Below are 21707 nucleotides of genomic sequence, written 5' to 3'. Positions count from 1 at the left end.
TTTTCATGATCAAAAAGTCAACTGAAATCGAGAGTAAAGATATGTGCAGACATTGAAGCAGGATTTGAAATTCCAGAAGCAGCTTTATATCTGGCTACAAAAGATAACTACTAAATTCTGTATACCGAATCGAAAATAAATATGTTGTTAATGGCCCATTGAATTGCTAGAAGTTTCAACAGACTTGACACCTTCGGATTTTTTCCGCAAAGTCAGTTGTGTATAAAACACAACCCCGAGATGTAGAAGAAGTGAACACAGCATGCCGAGAGATTCAAGATTTGCAAAGCTTGAGGCCCCCATTTGAAAATTTTTTGTAGGTATTTTCGTCTACAAAATAATAGTAAAAATTTTTCCGTATTTTCACATTTCATTGCAACTCTCGCTATCGTAACTATTCTACTTTTTTTTTCAATGCATTTTTGAAAAAGCAGATTACCTCATTTTCATTTTATCTGATTTTGCCTGGGGTCGAGATATTAAGGGGGCTACATTTTCAAATTGACACACTGTATAACCGAAAACTATGGATAGTCTTCGGCATAACAATTCGAGAGTTGCAAAATGGCGGATGTAGTGGTTAGACATGTCAGTAAATGTCATTGCTCTAGTCCTGCATCATTTTTTCTGATTTTGCTTGGGGCCGAGATATAAGGGGTGGTATTTTTTCAAATTGACACACCTTTTTCAACCAAAAATTATTAATATTCTTGGGTATGAAAATTTGGAAGTTGCAAAATGGCGAATGTATAGGTTGAACAGAATTTTTAAGTGCCATTGCTCCAATCCTGCTGCATTTTTTCTGTTTTTGCATGTCGCCGTAATATAAAGGGTGGAAGCTTCTCAAATTAACATACTGTATAACCAAAAATTACGAATTCTATGGGTTATAAGAATTAGAGAGCTACAAAATGGCGAATGTGTTAGTTGAACTGTATCTTTAAGTGTCATTGCTCTAATCCAGCTGCATTTTTCCTGATTTTGCACATGGCCGAGATATTAAAGGTGGTATCTTTTCAGAACATACTGTATAACCAAGAATTATGGATACTCCTGGGTATAACAATTCGAGGGTTGCAAAATGGCGAATGTATTGGTTATACAGGATCAGTAAAGTTAATGCTGTAGTCCTGCTCAACATTCCGAAATTTGCATAGTCAATTTCATGTGTCGAGAAGACTGAGATATTGCCTCCGTGTAGAATAACAAATCAATGAGACGACACATTTAGCGATCAAAAAACATGCAAACTTTTGACAACTTATTTCGTATGAACTGTCAGCCGTTATTTCGTTGCTATGGTAATGATCAACTGCATTTTTTAAAATCATTTACAATGACAACAAAGACGTAATTCTTTCCGGCCTAATCCGGAAAGTACCTACTTCTCGGACTAGGCAGGAAAATGCTACTTTCTCAAAGAAAAATGTCCGGAAAGTTTGTTCATCCCGGACGGTTGCCGAAAAGAAATACGTCCAAAATACGTACAAGTCAAAGATTAACGGAATATCTATCAATATTTTTCGTCATCTTTTTATTTTCTTGCAGAAGAAGTACTACAAAGTTGTAGCCGTCGAAGAAGTCGAGCAAGACTACCGAGTTCCAACAACACCGATGGAAGTGGTGACCGAGATCAAGACGAATCGTTACGTCTGCGGAGAGTGCGGAAAACAATATGCGACATCGAGTAATCTGTCCAGACACAAGCAGACCCACCGGAGCCTGGACTCCAACAACGCCAAGAAATGTCTGACCTGCGGTAAGGCCTACGTTAGCATGCCAGCCCTGGCGATGCATCTTTTAACCCACAAATTATCACACTGTTGCGGCGAATGCGGTAAGCAATTTTCCAGACCTTGGCTGCTCCAAGGTCACCTCAGGTCGCATACGGGAGAAAAACCCTACGGATGCGCGCACTGTGGAAAGGCATTCGCAGACAGGAGTAATTTGAGGGCGCATATGATGACGCATTCTCCCGAGAAAAATTTCAGCTGTTTCAAATGTAAAAAAACTTTTGTACTTAAATCGTATTTGAATAAGCATCAAGAGTCGGCCTGTTTGACTGCTGAGGAGAGGAGGAAGTTAGAGAGTGAAACTAAGTCCGTTCATGTTGAAACCCAAACAGTTTCCCAATGAAAACAGCGTAAACTTTTTTAAAAATCAAGTTCACTATTCATTCTGTACAGGTAAAGAACGATATAAAATATTTGCAGAGTTGGAGTGAGATTTCGACCTATAGGTCCATGGTTTCCAAGTTGATGCGAAAGATTTAAGGAAGTGGTACTTGAAACTTCGACTGATGATAGGTTCTAATCGGATGTTAGCATTGATTGATATCTATATCCAATGGTATATACATATCTGAATTAATGTTGATCAATAAGGATGAATTCAAAACAATAAAATTTGGCTGTTAGCTAAAGCGAAGTAAATGTCAATGTTTCGATTCGAAAACTGCTGAAACATTGAATAGTTATGTTGTGTTATGTTTCTCATCTACACTACCATTTCGAGATTATAAAACTGGAATATAATTAGCGTTAGTAAGCAAAATTCACTCTCACAAGTTGTTCCATATAGGCGACATGGAATACGTCGTTCCATTCATGTGCGAAGGATATGGAATTTTTTTTTTTTTTTGAATCGAAAACCGCAACAGTAGCCAGGCAAATTAGGTCAAAAAAAGAACCGCGCTTCCTAAAAATTGCTAACAAGCTGAAAATGGTTTTAAACGAAGATGTTCATATCATTTATGGGAAAAGAGAAATTTGCGACAATTTTATGCCGGGGTTTAATTTTTGGAGACCAAAACACCTGGGAATTTTACTGGGGTTCTTGAATCATTGAAGTGATTAGCCACAATTGATCGCCAAAATTTGGGAATTTCTTCCTGCTCAGTTTAAAAGAAGGAAAAATTGACTTGCCACCCACATATCTGTTTTCATCGATTAATAAACATGGTTTACGTCTTGGCAATTCCACAGAAGCAGTTGCAAAAGAGCACTCCCTATGAGCATACTTGCAGGTTGATCTTCAATTCTTTTCAGATTCAATATTGAAGTATATTATATCATTTGATATTTTTAAAATGTAGCTCATACGGCAATTCATTAACCATTATTGACGCTACATCTGTACAGATGCAGATGTATAAGTCCAAAATGTCAGATCCAAAAAACTGGGGCTGGCATACAATAAAAACTGGTCCCAAGCCAGTCGCCAATGACCAGTTTACAGCTCAAGAAGATCTACTGAGCAACACCTACAGAAAGGGAGACTCCTTCAAGAAGGCTGTCGTAAAATGCTCAGCGATATGTTCATACCTGCTCCAACTCTATTCTCAACGACCAAGAAATTTCAGATTACGAAGAATTTTATATTCTGGAAGAGAATTTGATATACAAATCTGATGAGGAGCTAGACGACAATAGAGATCTTGTTCTTTACACTGTACATCTAAGCCCTCTCCTGCGAAACGTGCAAGCATGCACCTCCGAATATTGTTTGTATTATTGTACATATACAGGATTTGTTCAAAGGTGAGGCTATTTTTTACAGAAAGTAGAACTCATCAAAATAAGTCGTTAAACCAAAAATTGTCTATATAAAATATCCAAGATTCCTGGGATACAACCCCTAGAAGTTCGACAAAATTTCGTCGAATTTCAAGTAAGAAGTGTAGAAGGTGACTCCGGCATTGCAAAATCGAAACAAAACATAAACATATAGCTGCACAATATACCAGCCAGTACCAAGTTCATCGGATTAGATGCATCAGGTCACCTTTAAGAGAATAATAATTGCTGTATCGTGCAATTTAGGGTGAAAAAATAATGTAGAAAATCGAGGCAGCGTCTTGAAAGTGCTCATGTTAATTGTATTGAAAAAGTGCTATTATGTTTTCCCATTTCATTTCATTTTTACGACGATTGATGAAATGTTCGAACAAGATGATTGTGATAGCCATTGTGAAAAAATTCATTAATAATTTAGACTTGTGTCCTAAGTCTTTGCTGTCAGTTGGTATCGAAGTGAGCCATTTCATAAAATCGTGTAAGTTACTAAAAAATGATGACAACAATTCGGCAATCCTAAGTTTCCATTTTCAATACCACGTAAATATCGAACGAGCCAATATCCTAAACGAAACCGCATGGTCGAATATGGAGATAAGCTTTTACTCTTTGCTTTGCGATAATTCAGCTAACAAACGGTCGTACTAGGATCTATTTCAGTAATCATTTTCAATTTTTTTTAAACTTTGTCATTTTGAAAGTTTTGTGTAGGTGATTTTTGGTGAAACGCTTCATTTTGACTAGTTCTACCTTCTATTGAAAAAAAGCCTCAGCTTCAAATACATCCTGTATATTGGAATGAGATAACGATTTCTTTATTATCTATATGGTTATGCTTTAAGGGGCCTATATGAATAGGCCCCTTAAAGCATAACCTTCACCTTAAAATCGATCAGAATGGATTATTTTTGCTTTATTGAACTGGGGCACCTAAATAGCTGACATATACCTGAAATAGTTTAATAAGTATAAAAAAGCATATATCGTTTAATACACATGATATGGACGTCGCAAGTCAATATTTCATTGTTCAACCTGAGTTTATAAATAATATTATATATCTAATATAAATAACCTAAGTTTGTCAATCGATTGTGTCTGAACCACTTGGAGATTTGAATCATTTTGATGATTTTTGATTAAAAAAGATGTTTTCTCTTCTATAAAAGAAGTCGGTGACAAATTCTTATCAGATGCTCATTTCTGATTGAAAATTGCAAAAAAAAAACAAACAAAAATCTTAAAAATTATCAAAAATATTTCCAGCTTGTTAGCAATTTTTAGAAACCAAACCCTAATTTGCTTGGGCTATAATGAGCACTTTTATTAGGTATATTATTTTCAAAAAGTGAATAAAAGTATTGCACAAAATTCATTTCTTCAATATTTACTATTTCATAGAACGCTATTTAAACACGAGCAACTCTATCAGAAATTTCTGTGTCTGTTTGACTGCGATAACTAATCTCACCGTATTGACTCAACCGATTTTTTCGGGACTTTGATTTTTGGAAAAGTTACTTTCCAAGGACTTTTGTTTAACCCCAAATTCCCCATTAAGTAAGTAAAGTAAAGGAAATTGGTACTGCGATGCGGGAAGAACAAAATTCATAAAGAAATAAAAATTCGAATGCAATAAGTTTAATTCTATTTCATCCCTATAATAAAAAAGGTTGAGATGAGTAAGTCATGGTCATTTACAAATAGTCTATCCCCGAAAAGAATGTTGCGATTCAGAAACACACACTCCACCCTTCGTAGAGAGTGCCTCACAAACCTGCTCTCAATTGTGTAGAGAGAAAAAAAATCGTAGGAAAAAATAATGCTCCCAACTCCCAGCATGCGACTGCTTGCCGAAATCCTCTTTTCGCATACGGCAAAGTGTCCCTTACCGCACTTGTTAGGAAAATAATCATTTTATCGTATACTCAATATTTGAGGGATCAATTTTATTATCATAAGAATACTTCCTGTCTGCTTGATAGTGAATTACTTTTCCGTCCTCAGCGTTCGAGGAATCGCCTCACGAAGAAGTAGAACTAGAAAAGTCACAAATAAAGGACGAATTTACATACACTCTTTGTAGCAGTCCCGCGCAAGAAGGTTAGGATATTCTCGAGGCATTATGTACTAAGAACCAATCCGGCTGCTGATTTTAACGAATTGGTGCTAGACTTACTAGATCTCGTCGAATAAATGTTCACCCACTGAATAGAAACAGCACTCTTCGTCGAATGACATCCAAGTGGTCGGAAAAACGTCAGCATTACCATGAATATATATGGAGATTTCCGGTTCTCCAGTTTATTCTAATCAAGATAGGGGATTTATAACACTTCTGCGATTCAGAAAGTTTTCAGTTTCAGTAATAAACTGCGATAAACTGAAATTATTCAGGATAAGCCAGATTTATCTCGGTTTTTCCAGGGGTATAGCGTTGAGCATTCTAAATTGAATTAGGGCCGCAACCACTAGAGCTTTGCATGACGCGGATGTGCTGGTTTCGGCGCAGGCATTATCCTGGAGCTTAACCGTTGACGATGACAAAAAGTTTACCAAAGTTCTGGTTCCTTTTAAGGGTGAACGATCTGAATTTTCTCAAAGTTCTTCCTTGATTTATGTACAATGTAAACGTAATGTGTGATCAAGTCGATACTTTCCTTTTACATTTACTCTTCATCACTCAATTCTTAGGGAGCGTTCAGGACACTTCAGTCATTACAAATAGAGAAAAAATTTTGTTCTTCCCCCTGAAAAGCTTTTTCCACCATACTAATTTGCAACTTTTCGCTGCACACTTTTCAATTTTCAAATGAATTACTTTGCTGTAAAAATTGTCGGAATTGATGAAAGCACCCCGCAAAAATAATAGCACTCTTTTGAACCAAAATTTCCATTATTTTCTATTATATCATGAAAATTAACAATCAGAACAAGCTATAAGTTCATTTGATATCATGAAAGGCCCCAAAAAAATCAGGAAAAGTTTCTATCCACTGGAAGAAACTCGTTCATTCATTAGATTAGCTGACCAATGTTTCTGTAATCTTCTTGGTATGTAGTTTGGTATTAGTGGTTGGAGTATGCTGTTTATCTTCCAGTCTTGCATGGTGATTTTGGTGTCTATATTCGATGACATCTTCTACTCATGGGATATTAAGGTCTTCATGCAGGGTTCGGCTGGAAACATTCCATAGTGCATTCGCTGTATTTTTGATCGGCTTCTTTGTAAGATAGCAATGTTTCCAACCCCAGACTTCTATTCCGTAAGTCCATATTGGTTTAATTATGGTCTCGTACAATAATATTTTGTTTTCAAGTGATAACTTTGATTCTCTGCCAATCAGCCAGTGGATTTCTCTAATTTTTATATCAATTTGTTTCCTTTTCTTCATTATGTGTTTTTTCCAGGTAAACCTTGTATCCATATGAAGTCTACCTGTTTGGATTTTGTCTCGTTTACTTCTATTTTCCACTTCGTCATCAAAAATATGAATTTTTTGATTAAATTTCAAATAGAACAAATTCAACAGAATACAAAGTAAAAAGAGGTCCGCAAAGTAAAAAATTGGAAGCATTAATTCTGTGCTGTGTCAAATATTTAGTGCTTAAGACTTCTTTCACACCGTCGGGATTTCTCCTGAAAACAACCGGATGAAAAATTATTCATCGGGTTTCATTCGTACGGTGCGTATATCCCATTGTCAAATCTCAATGAATTTATGATTATTTAGTTGAAATTCGGTAAGGAAATTAAATGATAAACCCCTATCACAGCGAGGGTAAATATATTGCAACTCAAATGTAAAAAACTAAACAAAACAAGGAAACTTTGATTTCTTTCATTCTTTGGTGATTTCTTTGTGAAAATAACGTAAATAATAATATCCTGCGAAAAATCGGCATATTTCCTGCTGCCAATGCGCCGCTTGTATCTATTCGGCATTGTCCCTAATCACTCTATGAAACAACAAAATGAATTAATGAGATCCGTAATGCCGCTTGATTTGTAAACAACCTTGTTTCATGGCATATCTAATATCCCAATATCCCACGTATCAAAAAAAAAAATTACAGATACGCAAAGTGAAACACAGGTACAGGACACTAGAAAGTAAAAGGGCCATAAAAAAACGCGCTTTTACTATCCTGAATTCATTAATTTTTCCTGTCAATTCAAACGCTCTGGTCACAGCAAACTCAACAGGAATTAATTTTTAAACTAACCGGAAAGACGCTACACTATCTTATAAGTTTGTCCCTTCACTCATAAATGGTAAGAAACAAAGAAAGCAAGGGGGGTAATTGTCTCAAGTTACAGGACTGTCCCAAGTCACCCGAATCTATCGGTAAATGATTTTTCGTGAAATAGACAAGGAAGCAATATTGTTGTAGATATGTAGAAATTGCTCCAGCCTTAGACAACAGAATGTTCCTATGAAATGATATCGAAATACAATGAAAGAGAACAATTCAATATTTTGAGTTGTAATCCTTCTTATTCAGAATTACCTACTCATTTTACCTAAGAATGTTATGCTTATTTATATATTGCCGAAGATTTCCTTTTCGTTATACCATAAAGGAGTCTAATAGAGGATCCGAAAGGTTAGAGTGATTACTCAATCATTTCAATATTATTTGTTAGGCGATAACATTTCGAAAAACTGCTTCAGACGAACAGCATATAACTTTTGTGCCAATTTCTACAAACAACTTCTACTCACTGTCATTCATTTAATTTCTGAAGTTATGAAAAGGAGTCCATGTTGATTTTTGAGAAAATAAAATTTACTTTCCTCAGTTCTAAAATTGAATATTCGAGAAAATTACCCCATTTCTAAAACCAGATATTCATATTCTTACAGGTGCGGGGCAGGATTTCACTCCATCTCTGTAGGTATTAAGTGTATTTTCATAACTTTTCAATAGGGTTTCAACATGAATAGTATCAGAGTTCACCAATCGCATAGTGATAAATACTGAATAAACATATACGTATCACTCAGAGTTATTTATTGGAGATAAATTTTAGATATTTCTGAACCCGAAAGCGGGAAATCGAAAAGCAATATTAAAAATTGCATATAAAGAGCTTCAAATACATACAAGCCTAGATTTTCGAATCATCAACGAAATGTATGAATGAAAAATGTTTCTATATCAGCTATCATCTTTGGGTTTTTCCCTTAATGAATGACAGGAAACTTAAAAAAACCCAAACTTAATATCCCATAATAATTTCATTGAGAAAACTCTTTTGGTTTTTATGAGGTCAATTCTAGTCACTAGAGAATTTGCAATAATTATAAATATATATACCTATTTTGAAAAAGAATTTTACGACGAAATGCAAATTCTGGAGAATTATATTTATTAGAGTTTGGATATTCTGAAATACTCCCATCAATGAATCTTTCTAGTCATCACCCAATATTTATATACTCATTATATCTTATATTTATTGATGTTTTTATATTTTTATTATTTATTGATGTTTTTATTTATATCTGTATGGTGCAAACAACGAATATTTATTATGTATTTATTTGTTTTCGTATTGTATTTTTTTCAAATTTTGATATTAGTATAGATGACATGAGAATCTGTGTAAATCGAAATTTGGTTAACTATTGGTCAGCTGGAAAACAGACAATTATTTCATTGTTTTCTGTTTGGATTGGAATATTTCACCAAAAGTAAGTAAGAGAAACTATATGTTGCTAAACAAAAAACTAAAAATATATTCATTTTATATTTATAACCGAATTCAAGTTGGGAAAGTCGATAAATGAAGCAATATTCATAAAGGTTTTTGTCGTGGGACCAACAGTTCCCTAATAGGATTGTCAGCAACTTTGTTTTGTGCTTTTCATTGCAATGGGTAACTTATTTATGCAAATAAATGTATCCCCCTGAATTCTCAGATATAAATGGAAGAAAAATCGATAAAGTATATAAGAAACGGGGCATATTTTTGTTTTTAGAGTCACACTTTTCGCCTATATGTATGCCTATAGCGTTCCTGGAGGGTTGCAACTAATTCGAAATACTTGCTTTTTCCAGCCGACTCAGTTTATATGTTGCCTGTTATTCGTACTGACCAGTGTTTTTATATTAAATGAAAGGTAAATTATCCCCAAGTGATGGGTCAGATTTATGTTCAGAGAAACTGTAATAAAACATGCATACTCTATTTAGATTCGGACGGAAAAGGGACAGGATACCAGGGGATATTTTTAATATCGCTGCTCACGTGTCAGAAGTCCGAATATGTGTGACAGATTTGGTCGGATTGTGAAGCGTTAGGGGAAATATGGATGAAAAACTCTTTTCAGCGAGCTTGAAGGACCAACATTTTAATTTCAGTTCGATTCAAAACTTGAATTAGGAGCGATTATACAGGGTTTAGCAGTCAAAACTGGCGGTTTCTTCAAATAGGATAAACTCATGAATTTTCGAGATGTTGGATTATTTTAGTCATACAATCCCTACAGTATTGTTTCCGCAACAAAATTTGCCTGAAAACTTTTCTGTGTGGAAGCTCTTTATCATGTTCATCATTCAACGAAATGTCACTTTGAATGTTGGTCATTCAGAATCTAAATAAGTGACGTTCATACCATTGATGATCTAAATTTTAGTTGAATCAGATGTATTTAGTTAACATGTTCGGATATTAGAATAGTTCATCTGCAGTACTGCTGTTAAAGTTTGAGTTGGTCAGACACTATTGAAGAGCATAAAATAGGTATACAATAATAGCCATTTTATCACTATATTCAATGTTCAGCTGTTACATGATAGTTTTATCAATTATCATGAAAACAAAATTCAGCTTTTTTATAGAAAATTTCGATTGGAGGTTTGTTTTCACATTATTAACCCATAATAACCTAGTGTTACACATATGTAACGCGAATTTCACTGGCAACTCTATTTTATTTCTCAGTAACTGTAGCTATTAGCTCCATATTATTAGCGTTACATATATGTAACACAAATTTTCTCAAAAACCACACATTTTTCAAACAAAAATTGAGTTGTTTTTGTCTTGTAAACTCCAATAAATGGTTTTTATTCAATTAGAGTAATCATAGAAACTCAGGTTATTAAGGGTTAAGTCAGAAAATGGAAAGTCTTAAGTAACGCCCTTATTTTTTTCATTTGAAATGGCTCATTAAACGTATAGAGAGTTAGGAAAGAAACCAGAGCGTTTGATTACCTCGAAATATACAGAGTCTATCAAAAAATATTCTACATAAAAGTTTTATGGCTGTTAACCGTCTAGTACACAATTCCGCCTTGAGACTGGTTGTATATAAGTGGATACAAAATTATTCCCTGTGAGCAGTTTAGTTCAACTGCCCACGTCCGCCTTCAGTATAGGTTAATTTTGTGAGAACAGGTGTTAATGTAAATCAGTTATCTATTTGCGAAAAACAAATGTAGATTATAAATAAGCTAACTTGAAACTATACGGAAATAATTTTGAAAAAAAAAAAAATTGGGCATTAGAGGGTTAATAAACTACATATTATCTGAGATAAATCGAAATATACAGGGTAATCCGCAAAGCTATGAAGCATGATATTTCTTTTTTCGTCGACACAATTCGAAACATTTTTATTTTCCATTAAACCTAAATGCATAAATTTCATAGATACCATGACATGACATTTACAGTAAAAAAACACAAAATAAATTTCAAGAAACAATTTAATGAGTTACCCTAAACAAAAATGTTTGCAAAATGACTTTATTTTTCCGAAGTGTCGAAAATAGCCACCATTGGCTATTGACATTCTCGCACTCTGGAAACGCCGATTTAGAGAAAACTAATGAATTTAGGTATAAAATATGGTTAATACAAACAGTATGAAATTGAGTCGACAGTCAAATTAAAAAATAATTTAAAAAGCGTTCCATTTAAAGAAATATGACCCACAACTTTGTGGGCTACCCTGTATATTTCAGTTTAACACAGATATTTAGATTTTTAACAGCTCTTCAATTTTGACGAGATATTATTTGATAAGTCTAGTATATTTCGGATAATTTGACCGTTCTGGTATTTTTTGGTAACCCTGTATGATTTTTTCAAAGTTTGAAATCAAAACATTAATTTCTCTCTTGATGAGCCTTTCAATTTGTTCAGTTGAAAGAAGTGTTCATGTCCTTTACTAAGGAGAAGGGTTAGTTTGCTGATATCTATTATTATGCTTCATAATACCGTCTTATTCATTTTATGAATATTGTAAACTTCCACTATTTCTATCTCAAATAATAATCGAACACCTCAAAAATTTATTATTATTGCTTTCGAAATGATTTTACGCAGTGCAATTTTCAATAAAAGAAGTTTGAAGGTTTGTAGACATTTTATAACCACAACATTTTATGATGGGTAATTGCTATATTGGTTCCTTCATAATTCATCAGAGTGAAACAAAAAATTTTATTTTTTATGAACGCGAATTAGCGAGGGGTAAACCGAGATTAAGAGATATTTTCACATTCTTATGAATAAATTAGATAAGTATTGAAGCCAAATACACACATCATTAGGATTATTTAGATATTCACGCATCTCGATCTTAATAACGCAATATCACCACAAGGGTAGTACTACAGTAGTCCCATCCTTTTCGAGCATAATGAGTTAGTCAGAGCATGAGAATGACGAATAAATGGAAAGTGTGCAGTGCACGCTGGGTTGACTGACGATGAAAATTTTTTACAATTTTTAACATTAGATTTTGGATTGCAAAGCAATAAATTTATAGAAATAGGATAAATGAAACACGAAGTCAATATTTCTTCGTATATAGGGAGAGATTTAAATAGATATAGCGTATGCATGTATTTATCTAGAGAGAAATATTATATCCAAATAACTTCAGTCCGAAGAAGCAATAAATATTTTTAATCTGTTGTTCGTCATTGATTTCTTATCCCTTCACTATATTTTTTTTCGTTACAACAATAAATTATACCGACATGGACAGGATAACTATCATTAGGCACATTTTTCCGCATTATAAGATTGAATGAATCCACGAAGGAAAATGGATCTACAAATTTCAAAGAGAGAGATTGTTGCTATAGTAACATTTCCCTTTTTTGAATTATCGATATTTTATCCAAAACGAAATGCTATAGCTTTCATTGTCCAGTCCGGATGCATCGAAACATAATTGTGATCAATTCATTAATTCATTCATTGCTATATCCCGTTACCGGGAATAAATCCACAAAGAGACAAAAAAATTAAACTATCGGTGCGATCAAACTTATAATTTCTTAGGGCTACTTTCGACTGTGTGCCTTCCTGTGACTGAAGAGACCCAACTGTGACCTGCAGATCCTTTCACATTCCGGGCATTCTACTCGAGTGTCCATTATAACTGTGCACCATAGATCTCCACTGTGACCTGTCTAACGCTAGTTGTTCCCAGTTATGATTGGCATTAGCTGATTTCAGGGATTGATGCAGTATATCCGCTTATACTGGCCACCTGGTTTCCTAGCTCGCTTTGTCAATTCGCCTTACAGAGCTATTTTGGGGAGTCTTGTGTCTTGCATCCTCAGAATGTGGCCGCTCCATCTGAGTCAGGCTCTCGTTACTTGAGTCTCAATTTTTATACAATTCGCGCGCTGCAAGACTTCTGCATTTGAAACTTTGTGGAACCATCTGATGTCCATTATTTGTCTAAGATGACGTTGTTGCGTTTGTTTATGCTGTTTGATATGTCGCCTGTAAGGCGTCCAGATTTCGCTTCCGTAAAGAAGCGCTGAGAGGACCACTGCTTTGTAAACAGCTGTCTTGGTCTTCAGATTGAGGTCGTGATTTTGAAACACTCTTCTTTAGTTTCCAGAATGCCCGCGAATGCCCATAACTGTAATTGATTATTGTCTATCAGAACGTGAAAATTCAATAGCTGAATAGCTTGAAAACTTAGGATCATTTCAAATCATTGAAGAAAAACAACAACAAGCTCCTATAAATGAATACATATATTCGTGTAGGGATTCCTATTTGAATATATTTATTTATTTAGCCTAAGGTCTACTCGAACATACATGAAAAAGAGAAAGAAAGAAAAAGAAAGTAAACACAGGTACACACAACACAGCACTAGAACACACTTCACAAATACAATCACAGCTCCAGGAATAGCTGTTAGAGCCAGGAAATGGCCTCCGGTGTCGTCGCCTGTTCCAAAAAAGGTTGTTAGCGGGCATTCATAGGCGATGTGAACCCAAAGCTTGCGGGGCAAGTAAAAACCATGTGTTGGTTCTTTAGAATTGAGTAGGGGTGCCAGTTTGGTGAAACTTTGCCCTGACAGTCCGACTGCCAACTTTTTCCTTGAGATAAATCACTTGTGATTTATGAACCTGGTATATCCTTCATTGTAACAAACACAAACAGAAAACTGCTAGATATCGATTGAAATTTATTTTGGGAGGATTTTGCATCTCTTCATAAACTTTTTAGGGTTTTCACTCCCAATCTCTGAAACAAAATCAATTAAAAATGAAATCAACGATTTGCTCCTGCGTAAATTCTTGCACTAATTTGTCAGGAGCAAATTAACTAAAAAAATTGTTGCCTGACAATGAACTCAAAATAAATAACGTTGAAATTATAATTCTTCGTAACGTTTCGGACTCCTTCATCAAACGGAAAAATCTACTTTTGAGAATCTTCTGAATTGTCGCTTTTTGTCTGACATTAATTGTCAGATAGTAGTTCTGAAATCTCGGCAGGTTCCGCAGCGCGTATTGAAATTTTGAAATGAAATATTATTGAAAATTAAATAGGGTATATGCTAGAAGGAATATTTGAATAATCTTGGACAAAGTTTAGAATTCTACTTGCATTTTATGGCTACTATAATATTATAGCATTGAACTTTATTGAGTTCAATGTATTATCCTTATTGACTAATACATTGTGTCGATGTGAAACCTTGTCAGGCCAATTAAGTCAATTTTTATTCGGAGGGGGACATATTTAGAGCATATTTTTAAGCCAAAATATTCAAAATTGACACCCTGTATATTAACCAATTGATAGCACAATTACTGTGTAATTTCTGTCTTCGCTATATCTTCGAACAAATTCTCCACTCGTGATATTTCACATGCTTTTTGAGAAATTACTATTTGAAAACCGATGAAAAATATGATCATATTAAGCACCTAACTTCATTCAATGGTCCATAGATTGTTATCCTCGCTTAGGTAGGTATACAATGTGTTGTGATTCGGCCAGTTTGGTTGGCTAATACAAATGCGGCGTGACATATGTCCCTTGCGGTATTTCTAGTTAGTGTAGAGTGTGTCAGAGATATATTATGAAAGAGAAAAGCAGTTTATACATGCCATGGTGCCGCAGTCGCTTATTAAGCGGCATTATCCGCTTCGTTGACGCTATGCGACTCTAAAACGTACCGCCGATACGTGTTGAGCGTACGTTCAAATGATTAAGTCATTGTTCTCCCTGCACAAAGGGGTAATATTGCCTATTATTTTTCTTTCTGACTGCGGAAAGTAATATCATTCACGTCAAACTATCTATAAGAATTTTCGTTTACTTCATCAATTTTACTGTAAACTATTGGGGGGCATTATACTTATTCATTTCAAAATGTAGATATGTGTATAAAGTATTCATAAACAGGATTTTTCAGACAATTGTGCAACGTCGATATCTCTTTCTGACAATAATTTTAGTTTGAAAGCAGCAGAGTTGTGCTAATTGCATAATGGTGAAACATGAACATTGAACCACGAAACGTTCAAGACGAGCTTTTCTCGAACAAACTCGCTTCGTCTTCGAGAAAGTCGAAGTTTTTGTCTCCAGCAGAAATATTAAAAGAACAGTGTCTTACCATTTTCCCAATTTTGTCATAAGATCCCCAACAACACAAAAACTGTTGAGTTTTTAGCCAAGGTAGGTACAGCATACTGCTGAAATGGGGAATTCTCCTCAATTTGGGTTATCACTGCATATGCTAGTTTAAACTGAATAATTATGAGTTTCATTCATGATTTCTTCAAATTCACCGAGGAAACTATTCAAAATCATCTTTCAAATATGGGGTTTTAAAATTTAAATCACTTTTTGCGGAGTTTACGATTTGGCAACAGCGCATACATGACAATGAAAAGAACAATGTCCAATCAGCTTGTTTATAAAATAACAGCTGTTGATCTACAGGTGCGTGCTTACTGGCGAGTTTCAACTGCAACCGGCCCTAGAAATCCCATAAAATTTTACGACCTTCCACGTTCGTCGCAGACTTCATAGACAGCCATCTTTGTCTATCTCATCAAGATAATGCATTTGTTGTCCTTTATTATCAAGGCATATTTCAGTCGATGTTGCCAGCTTGTGCAATTCTCACAAAACGCTTTGAACTTTAAATACCCATTTTTATTTTTCATTTTTAAGTGCTCAAATAATTTTTTTTGAGAAACGGTTGAAATGGTTATTTCAAAATGTGACGTTTCAAAGATATTTCATAAAGAATACATCAGTTTCGTCAGAAGGAGTATTCCCTACTGCCATCAAATCAGCTATCCAACGATGAAAATATATACTGGGAGTGCCCTTTCAAATAAGGAAGTAGTAGGCTGTTTTCGGTAGGTTATATACAGGATGAGTCTCGCACAAATATATCAGAAGTTTATATTCTTGAGGTCAAAAGAAACACTTTTCTCCTTTACCATTTTTCCGAATACGTTCGATTCACTAGATACAGGCTGTTGAAAAACCATAAAAAAATTATTTTTAGTTGCCAAAAATGGTTTTATCGAATGAAATTAATTTCGTAATATAGTTTTTCATGTATTTGATGGATCTTTTCGAACACAAGATATCACCCACGTCTTCCAGTTTTCTCATTAGGACCATTACGTAACATAAAAATACCAAAAATTCAAAGAACCCAACTCTTGATACTGCATTGGACGCTATCTAATGAATATTTGAATGTTTTGTGAAATAAAAGTAGAGGTATTCAGGGAGACTTGCTGATGTAGGAGACTTGAACCACCTCAAATATTTCAATTCAAATTTCGCGCTACCGGTGTCGTAAATAGCTTGCGACATACTCGTAACAAGGCACAACTAGTGGCGGCTCCATTTTGGCCGCCATCAGAACAGTTCGCGAGTGATAGGGTTGAACGTGATTTTGTTGTTAGAAAGTAAGAAATTGAAATTTTTTTATTTTTTACACTGTCTGAAAAGTGTAATAGGTGAGTTGTGTTATTTAGTTTTATTGCTTTCATTGAAATATTGTTTTACAAATAATGAGCCTTTTTAATTACAATTGTGTAAGTTTCAAGAAAATATCTGTTGAATAGACTGAAAGGGAGTTGACCCATGCTATGGTAGGGAGACATAATCAGTGTTCAAAATTTCCAGCACTGAGTTCAGAAAACAGATTGCTTCAAAAAAATGAAAATTGAATAATACAAATAAATATAAAAAATATAGGGTTCAAAAAAGTGAAAAACAAACAGAAATAAGTAGGAGTGAGTTTGAAATAGAAAATATACATCTGATGATGAAAACCTTGTCATAGACAATCGTTGGTCATTGGATGTTGTTTTCTTTCAATGTTTTTCCTGATAAACAAACTTATGGTCAAGTCTCTCTCGCCCCCTGTTCAACTCTCCCATGAGTTAGAGAGACATGAGCCAATTTTCGATTCCTAAAAAAGAAATTTCTGTACTCAAAATGTTCAGATCACTATCACTCTACTATTATCTATCGTAACCTGTTTGGGCATGATATCTTCACGCAATGAGTTGCTACCATTTGCAGATACAACTTGAGTGGTTTCAGAGTGAAAAGGCGTTCAAGTCTCCCGGACTCCCCATATTCTTTATATTTTCTCGTATAATGCACCGTTCACGAGTAATTTGATATTCAAAATTAAAAAATATCTATGATATTTGGAAAATTTGATACTTTGAATGAATGCAACTCTGTTTAAATCATCTCGATGGTTTAAATGATCCACAGATGAGTAGTGTCACAGATTAAGCTAGTTATTCTGAAGGTAATTTCGTCTCTCCAGAGGAGGCACAGGTCTTTATGAAAATTAAAATGGCTACATCTTTTTATCAGGGCTAAATCGGAAAAAATGTTAAAAAAAGTTTTTCTCTTGACCTCAGAAATCTACTATTAAAATATTTGTACGAGTCAAAGACTCACCCTGTATAACCATAAGTTAGAATTTCAGAGAGTTAGTTCCTTGTCGAATACTCTAACTTTTCCAAAAAAAAATGGTTTTTCGTTTTCCCTACACATCTAATGGCCATCGTGGTGAATCACCCTGTATAAACCTAACCTATAATATATATTCTAAATGAATCATCATAAAGGTTCCCTCCAGATTTATCAGAGTAACGCATTCACGAATTCAAATCGTATAATAAAACCTACAATAAGATTTCTCTAGGCTTATTGAGAACGATTTACCAAATTTGGCGTAAAATCCTACTAGGGTGACGCGGTACCAAAGCCGATTAGGGTTTAGTCTCCTGTGCCATTACGTTAAAACCCCGCACACATTCATACATATATGACATACACTTCCGGTGAATTGTGGGGTAGGAGATAGAGGTGTAATCTGGGAAAAACATTTTCATTTTTCCGCGAGGATAACAGTAATAGTTATTGATAAAACCGCAAACAATATTCGATATTTATTATTCCCCACAGCCTACAGAATCGTCAATGATTTACTGTAAAGTTAGGATCAATATCAAAGATTGATCTAATTCCAACAAAGCTAAACAATCAGAATTGATTGGAGGAATGCTCAGTACAAATGTTCATAATTTTCATATGTCAGAGATATGTATCTTGAATCAATCGAAAGTATTTCGTTTTTTGTGCTTTCCAGTATGTAAAAATGTTTCACTTATTTCAGTAAAAATCGAAAAACACGATTTTCATTAACAAGAGTTATTTAAAAACTATACGTGTATCTATCACAGTAGAATCTTCAGCTAAAATGAATTATTTGCTTCCGAACGAAAATATAATAACTCTTCGTCAGTGTTCGTGTCCATGATGAATAATTGAGAATTTTATCACAGAGAATTGGACAATAATTAGACAACTATAATTTCGCTGAAGTTTCGGAACAATTCGTTGCTTTATCAAGGCTCACTAAATATTATAATCGTAATCATATCGAATAAAATAATTAGGAGTCAAGATGAGAGGCCGAAACGTTGCATAATCCTTTTGAATTAAATCAAATTTTCTTCTCTTTCTTTCTTCCCTTCTTCTTTCTCGATAATAACTCTACTCCTAATTATATAGAGGAGGTATTGAAAGTTTCAAGAACATCCAAACCAGGTACATATCGGAGAGTCGGCAAATATATAAAATGAAGCTGGCTATTCGTGCATAATGAAAAATAAATATGTACATTCATCAATAACATCGAAAACTATCATTTTCTTTCATATTTCAACGCTTTTTTATTTTTCGCAGACCTAGAGAAGAAATTATGTTTTACGTAGTAATTTCCAAACGAAACGTAGACTCTTCTTGAAGGCAAGTACTTTTCGTCCGCATACACTTTTCATCCACAAACTCTTTTCCTACTAATAACTCGAGTGTACCATGTGTCGTTATTGTAAAGATTCAGAGAAGAAATCTGGAACATACGTCCACAATTGAATAAGAAGAAGATCCTTTTCCATCAAGACAATGCAGAAGTCCACACTTGTGCAGTGACAATGGCCAAATTTCCGAACTAAAAGTCGACTATTTTTGATGGCAAGTACTTTTCGTCTGCATACACTTTTCGTCCGCAAACTCTTTTCATCCGGCTGTTGGTCAATAAGATACCGCTACTAGATGCAGGGGCGATTGAATCAATTTTATGAATACAGAATTTGATAAAAATATAAGTTAACTACCTGTATCCTTGTACCAAGACGAAGATATATATTTTTGTCAATTATGATGACAGTTTTTTTCTTAATTTCACATTCAAGTTTGAAACAATTGATATTCCCCTTTTTTGCTTCTTAATATCTACTAAAACGAGGAAAATACACTGCGAAAAAAAATTAACGCACATTATGGAAATCTCAAATTTATTTTACAACTGAAGGTGTTCTCAATGATGATTATTTTTATCAGAATTATGCATGCATATGTTATCCACTTTCAACGGTTTTCTTCAATACAGATGGTTTTTCCCAGCAGGAATAAAAAAAGATGATATTATCAGATTTTGAGTGTATTGGCTCCATTCTAAAATCAGTTGTTCTCGATCAATTCTAGTGATCAATAGTTCTTCTACACTCGATTTTTTCTACACTCGATCGCTATGCAACGCGAAACACGCAATTTGACCCAAGAGGAATGTGCCCAAGCGGTAGTTTTGCGAGAAGAAGGGTGGACATACACAAGAATTGCAGAAAGGTTTTGAGATTCCCATACAAGTGTGTCCAGAATGTTGAAGCGATTCAGAGAGACAGGTATGAATGTCCGAAGTCCAGGACAGGGTAGACCACGGGTAACAACTGCCATTCAAGAACGTTACTTGAGAGTTTCTTCGTTGAGACAACGGTTTGCAACCGCTCGCCTCCTTCAAATTCAGCTCGAGCAAACTCATGATGTGCAGATTAGCACTCAGACAATAAGAAATCGCCTCAGAGAATATGATTTAAGGCCTCGTGTCGCGGCAAGAGGCCCAGCTCTAACCCCAGCCCATCGAAGGGCGCGTTTGGATTTTGCGAGAGAGCATACCTATTATCCATTGGGAAGAGGCCGATTGGGAAAGAGTTCTTTTCACAGATGAATCTAGATTCTGCCTCTACCATTGTCATCGACGTCCACATGAAAGATATGCCCAGTGCAATTTCTTGAATACTACTGGTTTCGGGGGAGGATCGATTATGGTATGGGGTGGAATATCTCTGACTGCTCGCACAGACCTAGTGGTCGTTGATAATGGAGCTATGAATGCTGATAAGTATATAAGGAACATTCTTGAAGAGCAGGTATTGCCATTTGCCCCATATATTGGTGAAAATTTCATTTTTATGCACGATAATGCCAGACCCCATCGTGCGGCGCATCGTTCAGGAGTACCTTGAAGAGGTTGAAGTCTCTCTAATGGAATGGCCAGCAAGAAGTCCAGATCTCAATCCGATTGAGCAGGTTTGGGACATCCTCAATTAAAGGCTGGGAAGTTCAGAAAATCATCCAGCTACTCTTAATGACTTAGGAATCCAACTCGGAGAAATCTGGGAAAGATTAGATCAGAACATTTAGATCACTCATTTTGAGTATGAACCGTCGTTGCCGAGCTGTAATTAACGCAAGGGGTGGAAATACCAAGTACTAAATCACTTATCAGCATTTCAGTATTTTGAAAATTGTTCATTTCTCTTCTTCCACATAAGATTCGGTGAAATCCTGAATTTTTCTTCCATTTAATGTGTCTTGTTTCGTTCAAAACCTTCCCGAGAGAACATAAAAAATAAGTTATAAAGTCAATGTAGAGTCAACTTTCATTAAAATTGAGATTTTCAGAATTTGCGTTAACTTTTTTGCACAGTGTAGTTACAATTGACAAATAAATATTGAAAATAAATTTAATATTATATTGAGGTCAACCTAATGATTAAATGAGTCCGACGACAACCTACATTTGACATTTCACCTAGAAAATGGACAAAATGGTACATAAGCTACGACGAATTTCTTTAACGCACGTTATACGTCAAGAGCACAGAGAAATTTGACTCATGAAAGGAGGTATACATTTTATTGCAGCTCTCTCGCTGATATACAGGTGGGTCTTTGACTAGTACAAATATTTTAAAAGTCGATTCTTGAGGTCACAACAAACACTTTTTTTCTTTACCATTTTTTCGAATCATCTCGGTTCAAAAGATACAGGCTGATGAACCAAAAAAAAATCATCTCACACACGGTTTTATCCAATGAAATGAATGTCAGAATATAATTCTGCATTTATTTGATGAATATTTTTCGAACACAAGATATCACCCACGTCTTCCAGTTTTCTCATTATGACCATTACGTACCATAAAAATACCAACCATTCAAAGAACGTACTT

General features: G+C 34.8%; 1 protein-coding gene across 1 annotated transcript in view; it reads left to right on the top strand.

Moving 5' to 3' along the window:
* LOC123317731 (zinc finger protein 69 homolog) overlaps positions 1-2232 on the top strand; it is a 43071-nt gene extending 40839 nt beyond the window's left edge. Inside the window, exon 4 of the mRNA XM_044904340.1 lies at positions 1549-2232. Within this exon, the coding sequence (XP_044760275.1) occupies positions 1549-2136 (588 nt within the window). The 3' untranslated portion in view covers positions 2137-2232. The remainder of the gene's footprint in view (positions 1-1548) is intronic.
* The last annotated feature ends 19475 nt before the right edge of the window (positions 2233-21707 follow it).

Source organism: Coccinella septempunctata, chromosome 1 (genome assembly GCF_907165205.1).
Source record: "Coccinella septempunctata chromosome 1, icCocSept1.1, whole genome shotgun sequence".
NCBI classification, from domain to species: Eukaryota; Metazoa; Arthropoda; class Insecta; order Coleoptera; family Coccinellidae; genus Coccinella; species Coccinella septempunctata.
This window is presented reverse-complemented; position numbering and strand designations above follow the sequence as displayed.